The 22,890-nt window shown below is 38.9% G+C and overlaps 1 protein-coding gene and 1 pseudogene across 2 annotated transcripts in view; one reads left to right on the top strand and one right to left on the bottom strand.

The window, feature by feature from the left end:
* LOC144380558 (polyadenylate-binding protein 4-like) overlaps positions 1–6,203 on the top strand; it is a 24,493-nt gene extending 18,290 nt beyond the window's left edge. Inside the window, exon 2 of one of the 2 annotated variants that reach the window (XM_078064957.1) lies at positions 6,026–6,203. In XM_078064957.1, the coding sequence (XP_077921083.1) occupies positions 6,026–6,158 (133 nt within the window). In that variant the 3' untranslated portion in view covers positions 6,159–6,203. The remainder of the gene's footprint in view (positions 1–6,025) is intronic. The other variant, XM_078064958.1, reaches the window with a different exon arrangement.
* LOC144380388 (ubiquitin-conjugating enzyme E2 D2 pseudogene) lies at positions 6,192–22,890 on the bottom strand (annotated as a pseudogene).

The following is a 22,890-nucleotide window of genomic DNA, read 5'->3' as shown; positions in this document are numbered from 1 at the left end:
TTACTTAGCATAATCACCTCCAGTCCCATCCATGTTGATGTAAAAGTTGGGTATTCATCCTTTCTGATGGCTGAGTAATATTCCATTGTATATATGGACCACATCTTCTTTATCCATTCATCTGTTGAAGGGCATCTCAGCTCTTTCCACAGTTTGGCTGTTGCAGACATTGCTGCTATGAACATTGGGGTGCATATGGCCCTTCTTTTCACTACATCTGTGTCTTTGGGGTAAATACCCAGGAGTACAATTGCTGGGTCATAGGGTAGCTCTATTTTTAAATTTTTGAGGAACCTCCACACTGTTTTCCATAGTGGCTGTACCAACTTGCATTCCCACCAACAGTGTAAGAGGGTTCCCTTTTCTCCACAACCTCTCCAACATTTGTTGTTTCTTTCCCTGTACATTTTTGCCATTCTAACTGCTGTAAGGTGGTATCTCAATGTGGTTTTGATCTGGATTTCCCTGATGGCTAATGATGATGAACATTTTTTCATGTGTCTGTTAGCCATTTGTATGTCTTCTTCAGAGAAGTGTCTTTTCATATCTTCTGCCCACTTTTTGACTTGATTATTTGTTTTTGGGGTGTTGAGTTTGAGAAGTTCTTTATAGAACTTGGATACCCGCTCTTTCTCTGTAGTGTCATTTGCAAATATCTTCTCCCATTCTGTGGGTTGCCTCTTTGTTTGTTGACTATTTCCTTTGCTGTGCAGAAGCTTTTTATCTTGATGAAGTCCCAAAAGTTCATTTTTGCTTTTGTTTCACTAGCTTTTGGAGATGTATCTTGAAAGAAGTTGCTGTGGGCGATATCAAAGGGGTTAGTTAATTGGTTCTTTATTTATATTTTCTAGCTCTTTATTGAAGGTCTCACTGAATTCTTCCAATTTTCTCTCCAGACTGGTGAGCATCTGTATGACCATTACTTTAAATTCCTTATCAGGCATATTGTTAATCTCCATTTCACTTAGTTCTTTTCCCCAGATTTTGTCTTGTTCTTTCTTTTGGAGACTATTCCTCTGTCTCCTCATTTTGCTTGACTTTCTGTTTGTTTCTATGGATTAGGTGGAACAGCTACTTCTCCTAAACTTGAAGGAATGGTCACATGTGTGGTTGTACCTAATTAGACTGTGTGTGGTTGTTGTCTTTTGCTTGCTGGCTCGAACTATATGGCTGGGGTGGGTTGGCAGTCCTAGGGCTTTCCCAACAGTGGGTGCAATGCCAGGACAGTTAAAGTTGAAGTGGATGCAGGCTGGGGTGTCCTGGGGTTCTTTGTATTGAAAACACCTTGGCGAAACAGCTGAAGCTGAAATAGGTGCAAGTCAGTATCCCTTGGGTCACTCTGTGCAGAAGATGCCCTGGCAGTGTGGTTGGAGCTGAAGCAGGGTATGGGCTGGGAGGTCCCTGAATTGGGTGCAACCAGGAATGTCCCAAGGTGCTTAGCATGGGGGTTTGCCCTGGTAGAATGGCTGGAACCAATGCAAGAACAGGCTGGGATTTTGGGGGGTGGGTACTCCAAGCAGTGGGCATGCTTGGAGGGCAGCTGGATCTGAAGCAGATGTCAGCTGAAAGGTTCAGGAGCACTCTGCACCAGTGTTGCCCTAGAAAGCCATCGAAAGTTGAAGTGGTATGGGCCTGGAATGTTCTGGGTTGCTCTGTACCTGTGTCACCTTGGCATGAAGACTGGGGCTATAGTGAGCTCTAACCAGGGTTGTCCCAGTGTGCACCACCCTGTGGCTGCCTTGTTAGGACAGTTGGCACTGATGTGGGCTATGGGCCCTAGGATCACTGAGGCAACAGGACAGTTAGGGCAACCAGATGGAGCACTGATGTTTTCAAGGAGGTAAGTGGAGCACAAACCATGTACATCAGCCTCTTTTACCGAGAGTGTTCCAGAAGCCCCAGAGTCATTTGGTAGAGTTCTAGGTCTGGCTTTTTTTTTTTTTTTTTTAAGATTTTATTTATTTATTTGAGAGAGAGAGAGAAAGCATTAGCAGTGGGGCTAGGGGCAGAGGGAGAGGGAGAAGCAGACTCCTCACTGAGCAGGGAGCCTGATGCAGGGCTCATCCCAGGGCCCCAAGAGCATGACCTGAGCTGAAGGCAGATGCTTAACCAACTGAGCCACTCAGGCGCCCCTAGGTCTGGCTCTTTTATATGGCCACTGCTCTTTTAAACCATGACTTTTTGAAGAAAGAAAATTTTTAAAAGAAAAAAAATTAAAAAACAAAAAAATAAAAAGAGGAAAAGCTAAGATTGCAGCTTATTTTATCAATAAAACAAAATTTATCATTTTTCTGGAACAGTTTTAGATTACCAAGTGTTGAGACATAATACAGAGTGTTCCATATACCCTTCCCTCAACTTCCTTTTACTTAACATCTTACAAAAACAATGTATTTATCGAAACTAAGAGATTAGAATTAGTACACCAATATTAACTAAACTACAGACTTTATTAAGATGTCACCAGTTTTTTGTTTGTTTTTTTACTAATATTTCAGGAGATAGAGGGAGCTGAGATGGCAGCATAGTAAGAGGACCCTAGGCTTGCCTTATCCTTTGAACACAGCTAGATAACTATCAAATCATTCTGAATACCCAAGAAATTGCCCTGAAGACTGATAGAACAACTGCACAACTAGAGGTAAAGAAAAGACAGCATCAAGGAAGGTAGAAAGTGCAGAGACATGGTTTGGGGGAGAAACAGATCACAGGTACTGCAGAGGGGAAGGAGCCCTGGTCATGGAGAAAGGTGCAAGAGAGTGGAGTGCACAGGGATATGCACAAGGAGAACACTTCCCCAAAGCCATTGGCTGGGAAAACAAGAGGGGGGATTTTCGTGAGTTTTTGCAATAAGCAGGGTTCAAAGAATGGAGTTTTAAAGGTCAGAAGGTTTGGCTGGGATAGAGCCCTGAGGGTGCTGCCCTACTTATGGAGAGAGGGCAGAAAAGCAACCCCGGGGGGGGGAGGGGCAGGAGGTACAGACAGTGGCATCTGAGGACTGTCTAAGGCACTGGGGAGAGACTGTTCACTCTTCTTGTAGCACATCTGTGAGGGGTGGCATTTGCAGAGACATCTCTCCAGAGACAAAAGAGCCAGTGGGCATGAAATCCCTCCCCCACTAGTAAGAGATTGGTTTACTGAGATAGAATAATCTACCAAATTCTGGACTGTGAAGCTTCTTGGAGAAATTTCAAAGGCAGGACCGCAGGGTCCAGAGCAATTCTCCCAAAATGTGCCACTTTGTCATATGGTCTATTTTGAGCTGAATTCAATTAAGACCCAGAAGACTGAAGAAAACCTTTTACTCTCTGTTAAATTACCTAAAATAAATTTTTTAAAGATTTTTTATTTACTTTGACAGAGAAAGACACAGCGAGAGAGGGAACACAAGCAGGGGGAGTGGGAGAGGGAGAAGCAGGTTCCCTGCTGAGCAGAGAGCCCGATGTGGGCCTCGAACCCAGGACCCTGAGATCATGACCTGAGCCAAAGGCAGACGCTTAACAAATGAGCCAACTAGTTGCCCTAATTACCTAAAATAATTTAGATAGGGATACTGGATCAGAAAGAGAACTATTACCAAGAGATAACTTTTTTTTTTTAATCTAAATGACCTATATTTATGGCAGGACAAACATCTAATTACCAAACATCTGCTCTTCTTATCTTCCTGTGACTCACCCTCCCCCACCCCATTTGAAGCTCCCACACCTTTATACCATTCCTTAGCTCAAAATTACACATAAGCCTCAATTTCCTAGCTTTTCCTTATGTCTATTCTTATGGGGCCCTTGTATGTATGTAAATAAAATTTTTTCCTGTTAATCTGTTTTATGTTAATTTGATTATTAGAAGAGTTAAAGAGACCGAGAAGGATAGAGGAAACATTCACAATATACTTTTTCATGCTTTTGTACCTTTGTGTTATATTCCTTCTATCCACAATGCCTTTTCTGTCCCTTATCTACTAATGAAATACGCTCAACCTCAAGGTTCAACTTAGGGATAATTAAATCACACCACCTTCTCATCGCTATTCCAGAATTGGGCCGCTTTTGGTATCTCTAGGTGAGTAAGAATAGAGAAGACATGTATTAAAACACTTCACAAAAATGCTTATCAAATAAGACATGCTTAATCGATATTTACTTTTCTTACTATAGTGTGGAAATCCCTGCTTCTTTTCAGTGCCTTACTATAAACATTAAATGCTTGTGAAGCTTCATTCACACAGTTATCTAAGGTAAATTTTGTGGGAAGGAGGGGAAAGGTTAGTATAATGTAATGTGTCATAAATGCTGTATTGATATAGATTTGTTTGTTTGTTTATTTATAATGATTTTATTTATTTATTTGAGAGGGAGAGAGAGCACGAGTGCGAGTGCACACCCAAGGTGGGGAGGGGGGCACAGAAGGAAAGAATCTCAAATAGACTCCCCAGTAAGCAGGAAGCCCAAGAACGCAGGGTTTGCTCTAAGGGTCCTGAGATCATGACCTTAGTTGAAATGAAGAGTTGGATGCTTAACTGACTGAGCCACCCAGGTATCAGGTATTGATATAGTTTTAAAATCATTCCTAAAATCTCTCAGTTCCTATGTGCTGGCAGTTTGCTAAGCCCCCAACTTAACCACCTTCCTCATTAGGCTCCCACACTCCAGAGCTAGGTACCAGACAAATAGGGACAGCCCCTATGCCCAAGAACATGAGAAATTATTCAGTTTAGCCAATCCACATCAAGCCTAGGAAAACTAGCTAACCCCACCCCCACTCCCCATACATCAACTGCTCCTTGTTACTCTGCTCCTGAGTGCAACTCTCTGTGTGGCAGCCTTGTCTAGTTTGTAAATATAAGTAACACAGACTTCTGCATTTCATCTATCCAAGATTAGTTTGTTCTATCCCACCACTGGAAGAATCTTTAAATATTATTAAATAGTAACGTAATCTTTAGTCTTAATTCTTAGAATAATCTCACTGAAGGACTTTCAAACAGAATTGAGTTACATGTCCACAGATTTAGTAAAGAAATGCTACTTCTTATAGTAAGTAATGATGGATAAAGAGAATTCAAATTGATATTTTAAATGAAAGACAATATTCTTTTCAAGAGCTCACTCAGAAATTTTCATAATTTCAACATTAATTGCACTCATCATTTGATGAATCCAAGGCTACACTTAATTATTGCCTTTCATGTGATCTGTAACAAGGGCAAATAGCTCAAATTCTCATATCTGCAAAGCTATAAAGTATGTAAGCGATGTCTATAACCATAAATGGGTTTGAATATTGACAGGAAAGTTAAACAAAACAGTGTATGCAAAAAAAATCCACTCAGGGAAGAGGTACACTGGCAACTAAAGCAAAATGCATTAAATCTTGGCAATCTGAATACAGATTGTTACCCTATTTTGTTAATAAATAATAATTCAATAAAAAATGAAGTGAAATCTACTGTTTATCAAAGGCTGCTCATTTTCCATCTGCCTAAAATTACTTTTGATTATTACAAATGCAGATTACTGGGCCCTTCTAGAGGTAGAACTCAAGAATCCACTTTTTAAAAAAACCTTCATGTTGATTTTTGTGTACTCTACAGTTTATGTGTATTTCTTTTTTTTTCACTGTTTAAGGAATTTTTATTAAAGCAAGAATTTTATAATCCAAATTACGTTTCCTTGCTCAGTTATCAATTCTGTTATTTAAAACAGAAGTGACATTCTGAGCTATTCCACAGTAAAGAATTACAAAATTAAAGAAAGGAATGTTTTAAATTTTTGTACTTTGCTGAAAATTCTTTTTCCCAGGGTCTATAAAACATTAATTTATTTTTATATTTTACTATTTTTTGTGGGTTTTTTTGTTGTTGTTTTTAAATCAATAAGTAATCTAGGACTAGCATTATGTTTGCTAGACCTGGCATTTGCTCGGTACATAAGGTTCAAAGTTTCCTTTCCTTTTTTTATTTATTTTATATTTTGCAATGTTTTTTTTTTTTCCATAATGTTTAAGTTTTTCGATGTTTAGAACTTCATATGCTTGAGTCTCCAGAGTCTCTCCGTTCTAAAGTTGATGAAGCTGTAGTTGTACTACAAGCCCACCAAGCTAAAGAGGCTGCCCAAAAAGCAGTTAACAGTACCACTGGTGTTAAAACTGTTTAAAATTGATCAGGGACCATGAAAAAAACTCGTGCTTCACCGAAGAAAAATATCCGAATTACCAATCTCCAGCAACATGCCAGTGATTTTACCAGCAAGAGTAGGGTGCATGGCTTGAATTAGAGGAAAGAGCCGTTCACCCAACATTTGCTTTTGCTCTTGAGGAGGGGCAGATGCCAACGTGAAAGCAGTCAAAGGCTCCTGACCTTGTACATGAAGAGCAGGCTGCTGCATGGTAACTTGTGGCTGTGCATTAAGATGCTGTTGAGGATCGCAAACTCCCGCAGTGTACTTATACTGTGGAACGGTGCAGACAGCAGATGTATTTCTAAAAAAGTTGGGGGTAGATAATTTGTGTGACATCCTTGTCAATGCACCCTTTTATGAATTCCCAAATCAATTTAATTCACAAATTATCTTAGTCCCTGCCTTCTCTCCCAGCCATTTTAGGAGTATCAGAAATATAGTTTTGGGCAGTCAAATCATCTTGCTGGCATTCCAGCACAAAGTTATCTGAAGAGAATAAATGAAAAAAAAATAATAAATACAATTCTCATTATTGAATGTGCATTAAATGGTACAGTTTAGGTGTTTTTCATATATCATCTTAATTTTATTTATTTTTATTTTTTTTAAAGATTTTATTTATTTGACAGCGAGAGACACAGCGAGAGAGGGAACACAAGCAGGGGGAGTGGGAGAGGGAGAAGCAGGCTTCCAGCCGAGCAGGGAGCCCGATGCGGGGCTCGATCCCAGGACCCTGGGATCATGACCTGAGCCGAAGGCAGACGCTTAACAACTGAGCCACCCAGGCGCCCCTATCATCTTAATTTTAAAACTCTAAGTATTATAGGTAATATTTTCATTTAGTACAATTAGGATCATAGAGATTAAGTAACTTGTTTATGGTCATATAACGAGTGATTGGGTCTGGATTAGAACACAGGGTTTACTTCAAACTCTCATTCCTTTTCCACACAGCCTCTGATAATTAAAAAACAAACAATCAATCAATCAATAATCAGGGAAAGAAAAAAGAAAGGTAAAAGACAAAATGTCATTATGTCACCAAAATACTCTGTTTTATAATAGCTAAAATATGACTTACCTTTTAAGACTTCCCTACTCTCTTCACTCCAGGAGTTCTCTGCTTTTCCAGGTTCTTGGCTCAGTCCTGATAAGTCCCATGGTAAATTTTTCCACCTCTGGTATGTCATCAGCTAAGTCATTGACTCTCTGAATTACACTAATATCAAAAATATATACATTTTCCCATCTTAAACTCTGATTTTATGATACAGTAGCCACTGGCTATATGTGACTATTTTAATGCAATTAATTTAATTTAATTAATACTTTAAAATTAATTAAAATTGAAGAAAATAAAAAAAATCAGTTGCCTGGTCACACTCACCAAATTTGGGGTGGTCACTAACTTCATTGGATAATAGCTATTGAATTGGATAGTACAGATCTATAACATTCCTATTGGGTAGCATTGACTACAAGTAAAAGGAAATTTTATATTTGAGGGATGTGTATCTTTGGTACAAAAAACATTTTTCTCTATATTTGAAAACTTATTTTGATAAAAAAAATTTAAAAATCTTTAACCATTAATGTTTTTAGGTTTTTACTTGAAATTATAATCCATCTCCATCCTTAAAAAAAATAGATTAAAGGGTTTTTAAAGGTACAGATGGTAAAAATCTGCTATTACACTGACTGAACATTACAGAATGTTAGTTCTAAAAGGAAAATTGATTCATAATTAATTTTTATTTTTACAACCAGGTAGATTCAAGCAGTTAAGACTGTCATGGTGCAATTTTGTGTGGTTTTCCACACATTTTGTGACAGCATTTTTTCTGGACTGTCATTTCAAGGACATTTGTATAGCAAACAGCCTTAAAAGATAGAGGTCCCTTCAGGGCAGAGGGTAGATTTGTTTCCTTAGCAGATTAATAAAGATGACATCTCTTTCTGGAGCCAAAGTTGGTGAGATTTTCTAGAATTCCCCTTTCAAATACTGAGGGTTTCCTAAGTTTGGGGTCACTTAGCTGTGACACAAACCCACTGTGTGTGCAGCACCCACCTGGTCTGCTCCATATCTTCACCTTGGGTCTTGGGGGCCAGGCGACTGATGTCAGTGAAGCTGCCTGCTGGGCCATGACTCATAATGTCTTGTTTCTAACCCAGGAGTCTGTGTCATTATGCTAGACTACATTGTGACAGTCTCATGTGTAAACTTGCAAGCTGGGTAAAATCTCAAGACCTTACACAGTTCTTCAAAAAACCTTAAGATAAATTAGAGCTTGTGGCTATGTCCTGAGAACCAGCCTATAACCCAGAGTGTGGTGGAGAGGCAGAATGGCCAAAAGGGTGGGGATTGAAGATGTGGAAGGTGGAGATGGCTGGTAACAAACACATCATTTTATTTTATTTTATTTTATTTTTAAGATTTTATTTATTTATTTGACAGAGAGAGACACAGCGAGAGAGGGAACACAAGCAGGGGGAGAAGGAGGGGAGAAACAGGCTTCCCCGTGGAGCAGGGAGCCCGATGTGGGGCTCGATCCCAGGACCCTGGGATCACGACCTGAGCCGAAGGCAGACGCTTAACGACTGAGCCACCCAGGCGCCCCCATCATTTTATTTTGTAACAAGTCCTAATCCATTTAATTTTTGGCCAGTTAAACCTAGACTCACTGAAATAGGGGATATGGGCTAATACTAATCTTGGTCAAAAACGAAGCAAAACACCTGAAAACACAGGTTTTTGAGAATAAAATAGATCCCTAAATAGTTTTGCAATCTTCACCCATTTTTCCTCACCATTATCAGTTCTAAAAGACTCCACATTAAAAATCATCCCACTGGTTGGTAGAAATTCTCTTCTTCCCATCCTAAAGCCACCATCCCCTTGTTCTTGCTTTTCCAATCCTAAATCAGTAAGAAAACTTAGTCAAAACTAGATTAAAAGTGGTCTCTTGGATTCACACTCACCCCCCCCACCACCTTGTATCCCTCTCCCACTCCAGACTTCCCTCACCCCCTCCACCCCCTCCATGCACACCCTGATAAGGAAGGTGTACAATATGTGCCCAGAAGGATGGGGAAATATTGCTTCATAGAAAGAAAGTAGTCAAAACACAACCAATTGACTGCTAACTTTATTAAATTGATGGATTATCAAATTTTTAAACTCACAACTGTAGTTTATTTCAGTATATAGCTAAATAAATATATTCAGATTTTTACATTTGATTCCCCTTTTTAGACAAAATTCAGACTGTTTCTATCATTTTGAATAAAATAAATTATAACTGACATTGTTTTTACTTTTCCCAGCACTGAGTTTGTTTTTTATTTATTTTTTATTTTATTTATTTATTTTTTTTAGTGTTCAGTGATTCATTAGTTGTGTATAATACCCCAGTGCTCATCCCAACACGTGCTCACATTAATACCCATCACCAGTCACCCATCTCTTCACCCCCCCCCCCTTCTGTAACTCTCAGTTTGTTTCCCAGAGTCCAGAGTCTCTCATGGCTTGTCTCCCTCTCTGATTTCTTCCCATTCAGTTTTCCCTCCCTTCCCCTGTGGTCCTCTGTTCTATTCCTTATGTTCCACATATGAGTGAACCGATATGGTAATTGTCTTTCTCTGCTTGGCTTATTTCACTTAGCATAATCCCCTCCAGTTCCATCCATGTTGATGCAAATGGTGGGTATCCATCCTTTCTGATGGCTGAGTAATATAACATTGTATATATGTACCACATCTTTAACCATTTTCTGCTGAAGGACATCTCAGTTCCTTCCATAGTTTGGCTATTGTGGACATTGCTGCTATAAACATTGGGGTGCATGTGCCCCTTCTTTTTACTATATCTGTGTCTTTGGTGTAAATATATAGTAGTGCAATCGCTGGGTCGTAGGGTAGCTCTATTTTTAACATCTTGAGTAACCTCCACAGAGTTTTCCAGAGTGGCTGCACCAGCTTGCATTCCCACCAAAACTGCAAGAGGGTTCCGCCTTCTCCACAACCTCACCAACACTTGTTGTTTCCTGTCTTGTTAATTTTGGCCATTCTAGCTGGTGTAAGGTGGTATCTCATTGCGGTTTTGATTTGGATTTCCCTGATGGCTAGTGATGTTGAACATTTCTTCATGTGTCTGTTAGTGATGTGTATGTATTCTTTGGAGAAGTGTCTGTTCATGTGTTCTGCCTATTTCTTGATTGGATTATTTCTTCTTTGGGTGTTGAGCTCGGTAAGGTCTTTATGGATTTTGGAGACTAGCCCTTTATCTGATATGTCATTTGCAAATATCTTCTCCCATTCTGTCGGTCATCTTTTGGTTTTGTTGACTGATTTTTTCCTGTGCAAAAGCTTTTTATCTTGATGAAGTCCCAAAAGTTCATTTTTGTTGTTGTTTCCCTTGCCTTTAGAGAAGTGTCTTGAAAGAAGTTGCTGTGGCTGAGGTCAAAGAGGTTACTGCCTATGTTCTCCTCCAGGATTTTGATGGATTCCTGTCTCACATTGAGGTCGTTCATCCATTTTGAATTTATCTTTGTGTATGGTGTAAAAGAATGGTCTAGTTCCATTCTTCTCCATGTGACTGTCCAGTTTTCCTAGCACCATTTATTAAAAAGACTGTCATTTTTCCATTGGATATTCCTTCCTACTTTGTTAAAGATTAGATGACCATAGAGTTGAGGGTCCATTTCTGGGATTTCTAATCTGTTCCACTGATCTATGTGTCTGTTTTGTGCCAAATTTTGTTAATTTTTTTATTAACATATAATGTATTATTTGTTTCAGGGGTACAGGGGTACAGGTCTATGATTCATCAGTCTTACAAAATTCACAGTGCTCACCATAGTATATACCATCCCCAGTGTCCATCACCCAGCCTCCCTATCCCTCCCACCCCCCTCCACTCCAGCAACCATCAGTTTGTTTCCTGAAATTAAGAGTCTCTTATGGTATGTCTCCCTCTCTGGTTTCATCTTGTTTCATTTTTCCCTCCCTTCCCCTATGATTCTCTGTCTTGTTTCTCAAAATCCTCATATCAGTGAGATCATATGATAATTCTCTTTCTCTGACTGAATTATTTCACATAGCATAATACCCTCTACTTCCATCCACACCGTTGCACATGGCAAGATTACAATTTTTGATGGCTGCATAATATTCCATTGTATATATATACCACTTCTTCTTTATCCACTCATCTCTTGATGGACATCTAGGCTCTTTCCATAGTTTAGCTATTGTGGACATTGCTGCTATAAATATTGTGGTGCATGTGCCCCTTTGGATCACTACATTTATATCTTTGAAATAAATACCCAGTAGAGCAATTGCTGGGTCATAGGGTAGCTCTATTTTCAACTTTTTGAGGAACCTCTATACTGTTTTCCAGAGTGGCTGCAACAGCTTGCATTCCTACCAACAGTGTAAGAAGGTTCCCCATTCTCTGCATCCTCACCAACATCTGTCGTTTCCTGACTTGTTAATTTTAGCCATTCTGACTGGTGTGAGGTGATATCTCATTGAGGTTTTGATTTGGATTTTCCTGATGCCGAGTGCTCTTGAGCACTTTTTCATCTGTCTGTTGGCCATTTGAATGTTTTCTTTGCAGAAATGTCTGTTCATGTCTTCTGCCCATTTCTTGATTGGATCATTTGTTCTTTGGGTGTTGAGTTTGACAAGTTCTTTACAGATTTTAGATACTGGCCCTTTATCTGATATGTCATTTGCAAATATCTTCTCCCATTCTGTTGGTTGTCTTTTAGTTTTGTTGACAGTTTCCTTTGCTGTGCAAAAGCTTTTTATCTTGATGAAGTCCCAATCATTCATTTTTGCCCTTGCTTCCCTTGCCTTTGGTGATGTTTCTAGTAAGAAGTTGATGCGGCTGAGGTCGAAGAGGTTGCTGCCTGTGTTCTCCTTTAGGATTTTGAAGGATTCCTGTCTCACATTGAGGTCTTTCAACCATTTGGAGTCTATTTTTGTGTGTGGTGTAAGGAAATTGTCCAGTTTCATTCTTCTGCATGTGGTTGTCCAATTTCCCAACACCATTTGTTAAAGAGACTGTCTTTTATCGATTGGATATTCTTTCCTGCTTTTTCAAAGATTAGCTGACCATAGAGTTGAGGGTCCATTTCTGGGCTCTCTATTCTCTTCCATTGATCAATGTGTCTGTTTTTGTACCAGTACCATACTGTCTTGATGATGACAGCTTTGTAATAGAGCTTGAAGTCCAGAATTGTCATGGCACCAGCTTTGGTTTTCTTTTTCAACATTCCTCTGTCTATTCGGGGTCTTTTCTGGTTCCATACAAATTTTAGGATTATTTGTTCCATTTCTTTGAAAAAAGTGGATGGTATTTTTTTTTAATTTTATTATATTATGTAAAAGTGGATGGTATTTTGATAGGGATTGCATTAACTGTGTAATTGCTCTAGGTAGCATAGACGTTTTCACAATATCTATTCTTCCAGTCCATGCGCATGGAATGTTTTTCCATTTCTTTGTGTCTTCCTCAATTCCTATCATGTGTATTCTATAGTTTTCTGAGTACAGATACTTTGCCTCTTTGGTTAGATTTATTCCTAGGTATCTTATGGCTTTGGGTGCAATTGTAAATGGGATTGACTCCTTAATTTCTCTTTCTTCTGTCTTGTTGTTGGTGTATAGAATTGAAACTGATTTCTGTGCATTGATTTTATATCCTGCCAGTTTACTGAATTCCTGTATGAGTTCTAGCATTTTTGGGGTGGAGTTTTATGGGTTTTCCACATAAAGTATCATATCATCTGCAAAGAGTTAGAGTTTCACTTCTTTGCTAATTCGGATGCCTTTTATTTCTTTTTGTTGCCTGATTGCTGAGGTTAGGACTTCTAGTAGTATGTTGAACAGCAGTGGTGATAGTGGATATCCCTGCCATGTTCCTGATCTTACGGGAAAAGTTCTCAGTTTTTCCCCACTGAGAATGATATTCTCTGTGGGTTTTTCATAAATGGCTTTTATGATATTGAGGTGTGTACCCTCTATCCCTACACAGTGAAGAATTTTAATCAAGAAAGGATGGTGTACTTTGTCAAATGCCTTTTCTGCATTTATTGAGAGGGTCATATGGCTCTTGTTCTTTCTTTTATTAATGTATTGTATCACAGTGATTGATTTGCAGATGTTGAACCAACCTTGCAGCCCTGGAGTAAATCCCACTTGGTTGTGGTGAATAATCCTTTTAATGTACTGTTGGATCCTCCTGGCTAGTATTTTGGTGAGAATTTTTGCATCCATGTTCATCAGGGATATTGGTCTGTAATTCTCCTTTCTGATGGGGTCTTTGTCTGGTTTGGGGATCAAGGTAATCCTGGCCTTATAAATTGAGTTTGTATGTTTTCCTTCCATTTCTATTTTTTGGAACGGCTTCAGAAAAATAGGTATTAATTCTTCTTTCAATGTTTGGTAGAATTCCCCTGGGAAGCCATCTGGCCCTGGGCTCTTCTTGTTGGGAGATTTTTGATTACTGCTTCAATTTCCTTAGTGGTTATGGGTTTGTTCAGGTTTTCTATTTCTTCCTGGTTCAGTTTTGGTAGTTTATACATCTCTAGGAATGCATCCATTTCTTCCAGATTATCTAATTTGCTGGCATATAGTTGCTTGTAATATGTTCTTATAATTGTTTGTATTTCTTTGGTGTTGGTTGTGATCTCTCCTCTTTCATTCATGATTTTATTTATTTGAGTCATTTCTCTTTTCTTTTTGATAAGTCTGGCCAGAGGTTTATCGATCTTATTAATTCTTTCAAAGAACCAGCTCCTAATTTTGTTGAAATGTTCTACTGTTCTTTTGGTTTCTATTTCATTTATTTCTGTTCTGATCTTTATTATTTGTCTTCTCCTGCCGGGTTTAGGCTTCATTTGCTGTTCTTCTCCAGCACCTTTAGGTGTAGGGTTAGGTTGTGTACTTGAGACCTTTTCTGTTTCTTGAGAAAGGCTTGTATTGCTATATACTTTTCTCTTATGACTGCCTTTGCTGCATCCCAAAGATTTTGAACAGGTGTGTTTTAATTTTCCTTTGTTTACATGAAGTTTTTAAATTCTTCTTTAATTTCCTGGTTGACCCATTCATTGTTTAGTAGGATGCTCTTTAACCTCCATGTATTTGAGTACTTTCCAACTTTCCTCCTATGATTGAGTTCTAGTTTCAAAGCATTGTGGTGTGAAAATATGCAGGGAATGATCTCAATCTTTTGGTACCAGTTGAGACCTGATTTGTCACCCAGGATGTGATCTATTCTGGAGAATGTTCCATGTGCACTAGAGAAGAATGTGTTCTGTTGTTTTGGAATGGAATGTTCTGAATATATCTGTGAAGTCCATCTGGTCCAGTGTGTCATTTAAAGCCTTTATTTCCTTGTTGACCTTTTGCTTTGATGATCTGTCCATTTCAATGAGTTGGGTGTTAATGTCCCTACTATAATTGTCTTATTGTTGATGTGTTTTTTTGATTTTGTTATTAATTGGCTGCTCCCATGTTAGGGGCATAGATATTTACAATTGTTAGCTCTTCTTGTTGGATAGACCCTTTAAGTAGGATATAGTGTCCTTCCTCATCTCTTATTATAGTCTTTGGTTTAAAATCTGATTTGTCTGATATAAGGATTGCCACCCCAGCTTTCTTTTGATGTCCATTAGCATGGTAAATGTTTTTCCACCCCCTCACTTAAATCTGACAGTGTCTTTGCATCTAAAATGAGTCTATTGCAGACAGCATATCGATGGGTCTTGTTTTTTTTATCCAATCTGATCCCATGTGTCTTTTGATTGGGGCAGTTAGCCCTTTTACATTCAGGGTAACTATGAAAGATATGAATTTAGTGCCATTGTATTGCATGTAAGGTGACTGTTACCGTATATTGTCTCGGTTCCTTTCTGGTCTATGTTACCTTTAGGCTCTTTCTTTGCTTAGAGGACACCTTTCAATATTTCTTGTAGGGCTGGTTTCATGTTCACAAATTGTTTTAGTTTTTGTTTGTCTTGGAAGTTTTTTATCTTTCCTTCTATTTTCAATGACAGCCTAAATGGGTATAGTATTCTTGGCTGCATATTTTTTCTCATTTAGTGCTCTGAATATATCATGCCAGTCCTTTCTGGCCTGCTGGGTCTCTGTGGATACGTCTGCTGCCAATCTAATGTTTCTACCATTGTAGGTTACAGACCTCTTGTCCCAAGTTGCTTTCAGGATTTCCTCTTTGTCTCTGAAACTTGTGAGTTTTGCTATTAGATGTTGGGATGTTGACCTATTTTTATTTATTTTGAGGGGGCTTCTCTGTGCCTCCTGGATTTTGATGCCTGTTTCCTTCCCCAAATGAGGGAAGTTCTCTGCTATAATTTGCTCCAATACACCTTCTGCCCCTTTCTCTTTTTCTTCTTCTTCTGGGATCCCAATTATTCTAATGTTTTGCTTCACGGTATCACTTATCTCTCAAATTTTCCCCTCGTGATCCAGTAGTTGTTTGTCTCTCTTTTTCTCAGCTTCTTTTTTCTCCATCATTTGTTCTTCTATATCACTAATTCTCTCTTCTGCCTCATTTATCGTAGCAGTTAGAGCCTCCATTTTTGATTGCACCTCATTAATAGACTTTTTGATTTCGACTTGGTTAGATTTTAGTCCTTTTATTTCTCCAGAAAGGGATTCTCTAGTATCTTCTATGCTTTTTTCAAGCCCAACCAGTATCTTTATAATCGTCATTCTGAACTCTAGTTCTGACATCTTACTAATTTCTATATCGATTAGGTCCCTGGCAGTTGGTACTGGCTCTTGTTCTTTTTTTTTTTTTTTTTTTTTTTTTTTTTGAGGTGGGTTTTTCCGTTTTGTCATTTTGTCCAGAGGAGAATAGATGAATGAGAGAACAAAATGCTAACAGGGTAACAACGACCCCAGAAAAATAAACACTAAACAAATCAGAAGAGACTGGAAACTTCCAGAAAGTGGTCACTTTTCTGCTCATAGAATTTCTGCTATTCTTTTCTTTGATCTCCTGTTGAGTTTGTAGGTGTTCTGAATGGTTTGATAACTATCTAGCTGAATTCGTCAGACCACATGAAATTTAGGTGTCCTACTCCTCCACCACCTTGCTCCTCCCCCCTTCCCTCAATTTCTTTCCTAAGTGTTCTGTAGTTTCTAGAGTATATTTCCTTTATCTCTTTGGTTAGGTTTATTCCTAGGTATCTTATGGTTTTTGGGGCTGTTGTAAATGGAACTGATTTCTTAATTTCTCTTTCTTCATTGACTTTGTTAGTGTATAGAAATGCAACTGATTTCTGTGCATTTGATTTTGTATCCTGCCACATTGTTGAATTTCTCTATGAGTTTTAATAAGTTGGTGGTGGAGTTTTTTGGGGGTTTTCCACATAAAGTATCATGTCATCTGTGAAAAGAGAGAGTTTGACTTCCTCTTTACCAGTTTGAATGCCTTTTATTTCTTTTTGTTGTCTGATTGCTGTTGCTAGGACTTCTAGTACTATGTTGAACAATAATGCTGAAAATGGGCATCTTTGTCATGTTCCCGACCCTAAGGGAAAAGCAACTTTTCCCCACTGAGAATGATACTTGCTGTGAGCTTTTCATAGATGGCTTTTATGTTATTGAGGTATGTTCCCTCTATCCCTGTACTTGAAGAGTTTTAATCAAGTAAGGATGCTGTATTTTGTCAAATGTTTTCTCTTCATCGATTGAGAGGATCATATGGTTTTTGTCTTTTCTTTTATTGATGTGCTCTATCAGGTTGATTGATTTGTGAATATTGAACCACCTTTTCATCCCAGGAATAAATCCCACCTGGATGTGGTTAACAATCATTTTTATGTACTGTTGGATCCTATTGGCTAGAATCTTGTTGAGTATTTTGGCATCCATGTTCATCACAGATATTGGTCTGTAATTCTCCTTTTTCATGGGGTCTTTGCCTGGTTTTGGGATCAGGGTAATGCTGGCCTCATAGAAGGAGTTTGGAAGTTTTCCTTCTGTTTCTACTTTTTGAAACAGCTTCAGTAGAATAGGTATGATTTCTTCCTTAAATGTTTGGTAGAATTTCCCTGGGAAGCCATCCAGCCCTGGACTCTTGTTTTTTGAGAGGTTTTTGATTACTGCTTCAATTTCCTTGCTGTTTCCTGGTCTGTTCAGATCATCTATTTCTTCCTGTTTCAGTCTTGGTAGTTTGTAAGTTTCCAGGAATGCGTCCATTTCTTCTAGATTGTTTAATTTGTTAGCATATAGTTGCTGGTAATAATTTCTAATAATTATTTCTATTTCCTTGGTGTTAGTCGTAATCTCTCCCCTTTCATTCATGCTTTTATTAACTTGGGTCCTTTCCCTTTTCTTTTGAATAAGTCTGGCCAGCAGTTTATCAATCTTATCAAGTCTTTTGAAGAACCAGCTTCTAGTTTTGTTGATCTGTTCTACTGTTTTTCTGGTTTCTATTTCATTTAATTCTGCCCTAATCTTTATTATTTCTCTTCTCTTACTTGGATTAGGTTTTATTTGCTGTTCTTTCTCCAGGTTGTTTAGGTGTAAGGTAAGCTTCTATATTTGGGATTTTTCTAATTTTTTGGAAGAGGCTTGGATGGCTCTGTATTTCCCCCTTAGGACTGCCTTTGCAGTATCCCATAGGTTTTGGTTCAACATGTTTTCATTCTCATTATTTTCCATGAATTGTTTAAGTTCTTCTTTAATTTCCTGGTTGACCCAATCATTCTTTAGCAAGATGCTCTTTAACTTCTACATGTTTGAGTTCCTTCCAAATTTCTTTTTGTGGTTGAGTTCCAGTTTCACAGCATTGTGGTCTGAAAATATGCAGGGGATAATCTCAATCTTTTGGTATCTGCTGAGACCTGATTTATGACCCAGTATCTTGTCTATTCTGGAGAAAGTTCCATACGCACTCAAGAAGAATGAATATACTGTTGTTTTAGGAGAGAATGTTCTGTATATATCTACGAAGTCCATCTGGTCCAATGTGTTATTCAAAGCTCTTCTTTCTTTGTCGATCTTCTGCTTACATGATCTGTCCATTGCTGTGAGTAAAGTGTTGAGGTCTCCTGTTATTAATGTATTATTATCCAAATGTTTTTGTTTTTTTTTTTTTTTTTTGGTTATTAACTGGTTTATATAATTGGCTGCTCCCATGTTGGGGGCTTAGATATTTACAATTCTTAGCTCCTCTTGTTGGATGGACCCTTTAAGTATTATATAGTGTCCCTCTACATCTCTTACTACAGTTTTTAGTTTAAAATCTAATTTGTCTGATATGAAAATTTCTACCCCTTACCTTCAATCTAGTGGTGTCTTTAGTTCCAAAATGAGTCTCTTGTAGACAGCATATGCATGGGTCCTACTTTTTTATCCAATCTGATACCCTTTGTCTCTTGGTGGAAGCATTCATCCCATTCCCATGGAGAGTAACTATTGAAATATATGAATTTAATGCCTGTATTGCCTGTAAGGTCCTTGTTTCTATAGATTTTCTGTTTCTTTCTGGTCTATGTGACTCTTGGGGTTTCTCTTTGTTTACAGAATCCCCTTTAATATTTCTTGTAGGGCTGGCTTGGTTGTCACATATTCTTTCAGTTTCTGCCTGTCTTGAAAGCTCTTTTTCTCTCCATCCATTCTGAATGATGGTCTTGCTGGGTAAAGTATTCTGGCTGCATGTTCCTTTCATTTAGTGCCCTTAATATGTCCTGCTAGCCCTTGCTGGCTTGCCAGGTCTCTGTGGACATGTCAGCTGTTATTCTGATGTTCCTCCCTCTGTATGTAAGAGATCTTTTCCCCCTACCTGCTCTATGGATAGCTTCCTTTCCTCTAAGATTTGTGAGCTTCCGTATTACATGTTGGAGGTGTTGCTCTATTTTTATTGATTTTGGGGGGGAGCCCTCTCTTCTTCTTGGACTCGAATGCTTGTTTCCTTCTCCAGGATAGGGAAGTTCTAGCTATGAATTGCTCAAATATACTCTCTAGTCTTCTCTTTCTCTCCACCCCCTCAGGAATCCCAATATTTCTGACACTGGAGTGTTTCATGGAGTCGTTGATCTCTCTAATTCCAATCTCATGTTCCACTAGCTCTTTATCCCTTTCATCTTCATTTTCCTTCTTTTTTATCAACTTATCTTCTAGGTCACTAATCCATTCTTCTGCCTCATTTACCCTGGCTGTTAGAGAATCCAGTTTAGACTGCATTTCATTCATAGCATTTTTTGGTTCAGCCTGATTAGATCTCATTTCTGCCCTTAGAAATTCTATATTGTCACTAAGGCTTTTCTCCAACCTAGCTATTGACTTCATGATTGCTATCCTAAAATCTGTCTCTGACATCTTGCTTATATCCGTATACATTAGTTCTGTGGCAGAGGACATTGTCTCTGGTTCTTTTTTTCTAAAGATTTTATTTATTTATTTGAGACAGAGAGATACAGAGAAAGAGAGCATGAGCAGGGGGAGAGGCAGAAGCAGGCTCCCTGCTGAGCCAGGAGCCCAATGCAGGGCTCAATCCCAGGACCCTGGGATCATGACCTGAGCTGAAGGCAGATGTTTAACTATCTGAGCCACCCAGATGCCCCTGGTTCTTTTCTTTGTTTGGAGTTCCTCCTCCTAGTCATTCTGTCAATGGATGGTTGAACAACTAGACAGAGTCCAAAATACCAACCACAACCCAAGCCAGATGTACCCTAGCAGTATCTGGATGGTGAGATGTCACCACTGAAAAAACAAAGCCAAAATGAAACATAAGAATTACATTTAAAAAAATTGAAAAAAAAGGAAAAAAATATATATATAAGAAAATAAAGGGAAAAACAGAGGCAGAAAGATGGGGGGCTATTATCTCTCAGTGTGGACAAAACAGGGAGTTTCAGTTGTTCCTGGGTGTATTTTGTTCTGTGTGTTAGAGGACATTACGTCCCAAAATCACTAGGAAAATAAAACTTATAAATATAAAAAGGTAAAACTGAGTAGAGTGAAAAATGGGCTAAAATAAAACATATATCTATAAAAAAATATAGGTGTGCAAAAATACAAGTTAAAAAGCACCTATGCAAAAATGAGTAGGTATAATAGATATCTAGTTGAAATGAGGAGAAGGTATAAGGAAGAATTCAGCAGGGGAAAATGGCATGAGAAAAGGAAAAAAAAGAAAAAAAGAAAAACAAAAAGAAAAAGGAAGAAACAAAAGGAAAGGAAAATTATATCTGAAAAGTAAACAAGTCATGAGGCCACACCTGGAGCTCAATATACAGTTTTTCCCTTGTGTTGGGATTTTACAGTCTTATAAGGTCCAAAGGATTGTCATCCACCTGTTCTTCCAGCCTGTCTTTTGGGGGAAGGGCCTGTCACTCTGTTTCTCAGGTAATCCTGTCTGGGTGGGGTCATCCCTCCCCCAATCTGGGGGGTGGGCTCAGTGAAAATCAGACTTCTAGGTGGCTTTTATACCCTGGGGCCTTTCTGAGCCTCTTCAGGGGATCAGAGCAAAAATGGCCACTGCTCTAGCCCAGAGCAGAAAGTTCACAGTTTGCCCTCTTTAATAAACTCTGCAGGACTGAGAGTCTCAGCTTCTGCTTGCACCACTGAAAACTGCAGCTTCCTGAGTTGCGTGCCCACAGCTACTCTCAGAAGTGTTTTCAGGGGCCTGGGTTTGTCTCTGCCCTTTGTGCTTTTAAAACCCCAAGTGGCTGTGGGCTTGTGCGTTTACCCGTGGCTGCTGAATCTGGTCGGGTTCTGCCCTAATGCCCTTTCTCAGTCACTACTGCTCTGCGAGTTTTTACCCTTTTGTGGGCGCTATTTCCAGATTTTTTTCAAGCTGTTTAAGGAAAGAACGCCTATCAACCCACCCAGTTTGGGGTTTCTGGTGATCCTAGTTTCAAGTCCCTTCCTGGTCTCACTGACCAAGACCTGCTTCCTGGCTCCAACGCTCAGGCCCTCTACCATTTAAGGAATCTCCTTTTGCTCTGTGTGTTATGAACCTGGACTGGATCACCCAATGGAAGAACAAAGCGGCACCCAGAGATCTTGGATGATAGGAGCCGGCAAGCTCAGAGGAGAGTGATCTCCAAAGGTCTGAGCCCCAAGCACAAACAAAGGGGGTAATTTATACACTTCTGCTTCTGCATACTGGACACTCTTGGCACGAGCATGAAGCGGGGCAGGGAGAGGAACCCAGATTGGTGCACATGGGAAGCAGAGCAGAGAGAAGAACGGGGAAGAGCCCTGGGGCAGGGGCTGGGACTCCCTTGCTGGCTCTGTTGGCCATCTTAGGACACAGATTTCCCTTATCATGTGGTCCCCTGTATCTTGAGACCACAATGCCTTACCTAGAATTCTGCCTTTTCATTTCCAGAGCCCCTTTCAGAGTAGGATGTCTCTCACTAGAACAGATTTCCAAAGATTCTGATTTTGTACTCTGGTGTTATATCACTCTCAAAGCGTCAGCTTAAGGCACCTCCCTCCCCCTTCTGTTAATTTTACGATAATTCCCTGTAGATTCACAACTCCACCCTTCCTTCCTCTCAAAAAGCTGTGCTTTTCTGCTTGTAGAGATCCAGATATATATATTCTTATATCTCAGGCTGATTTCATGGGTGTTCAAATGGTTTGATAGATATCCAGCTAAATTCAGGGGACCAGTTTAAATGGGGTCCCCTACTCTTCTACCATCTTGCCCCTTCTCTATTTTTTTTATTTTTAAAAAAGATTTATTTTATTTATTTGAGACAGAGAACATGGGGGGAGGGGCAGAGAGAGAGGGAGAGGGTCTTAAGCAGACTCCATGCTGAGAGTGGAGCCTGATGTCAGGTTCAATCTCACAACTGTGAGATCATCACCTGAGTGGAAATCAAAGTCGGTTGCTCAACTGACTGCATCATCCAGGCACCCCCACTGTGTTTGTTTTTTAATTGTACTAGTTTTATCATGAAAAAGATTGACTTGCATAAAACCAGCTATGTCTTTTTTTCTTGTATTTTTCTTTCTTTTTTCTTCTTTATTATTATTAAAGAATAATAATTCTAATGTAGTTAACATACAGTGTTATATTAGTTTCAGGTGTATAATACAGTGATTCAACAGTTCCATATATTACTCAGCATTCATCAAGATAAGCATTCTCTTAATCCCCATCATATATTTCACCCATCCCCCCACCCACCTTCCCCTCTGATAACCATTTGTTTGTTCTCTATAGTTAAGAGTCTGATTTTTTGGTTTGTCTCTCTCTTTTTATTTTTCCTTTGTTCATTTGTTTTGTTTCTTTAATTCCACATAAGAGTGAAATCATATGGTTTTGTCTCTGATGGGATTATCATTTATTTAAAAATTACATGACTGTATTTCTGAGTCTATATTTGGGCTATTCTGTCATATTTCCACCTATCCTTTGTGTAAATCTTCACACTTTCAGGAACCAAAGTACCATTGGGGTTGGGGTTTCACAACATGGAACAGATGGATAACAAACTTTGAAAATGGTCAGTGCTGAAAATTGCTTGGATCTAAGAATGTCCAGAAAGTTGTTTTTGTTTCTGTTAATGTTCAGATGGTAAATCTGGGTGGTGAATGAGGTCTTTGGTAGTTTGAAGAGGTAATCAGATGGAAATTGGATCATTAGGAAATAGACCCCTCCCTGGTAGAGGCTGTCATTGGGCCACATTATGGTTGCCTGCCAGTGGAACAT

Source organism: Halichoerus grypus, chromosome X (genome assembly GCF_964656455.1).
Source record: "Halichoerus grypus chromosome X, mHalGry1.hap1.1, whole genome shotgun sequence".
Lineage (NCBI taxonomy): Eukaryota > Metazoa > Chordata > Mammalia > Carnivora > Phocidae > Halichoerus > Halichoerus grypus.
This window is presented reverse-complemented; position numbering and strand designations above follow the sequence as displayed.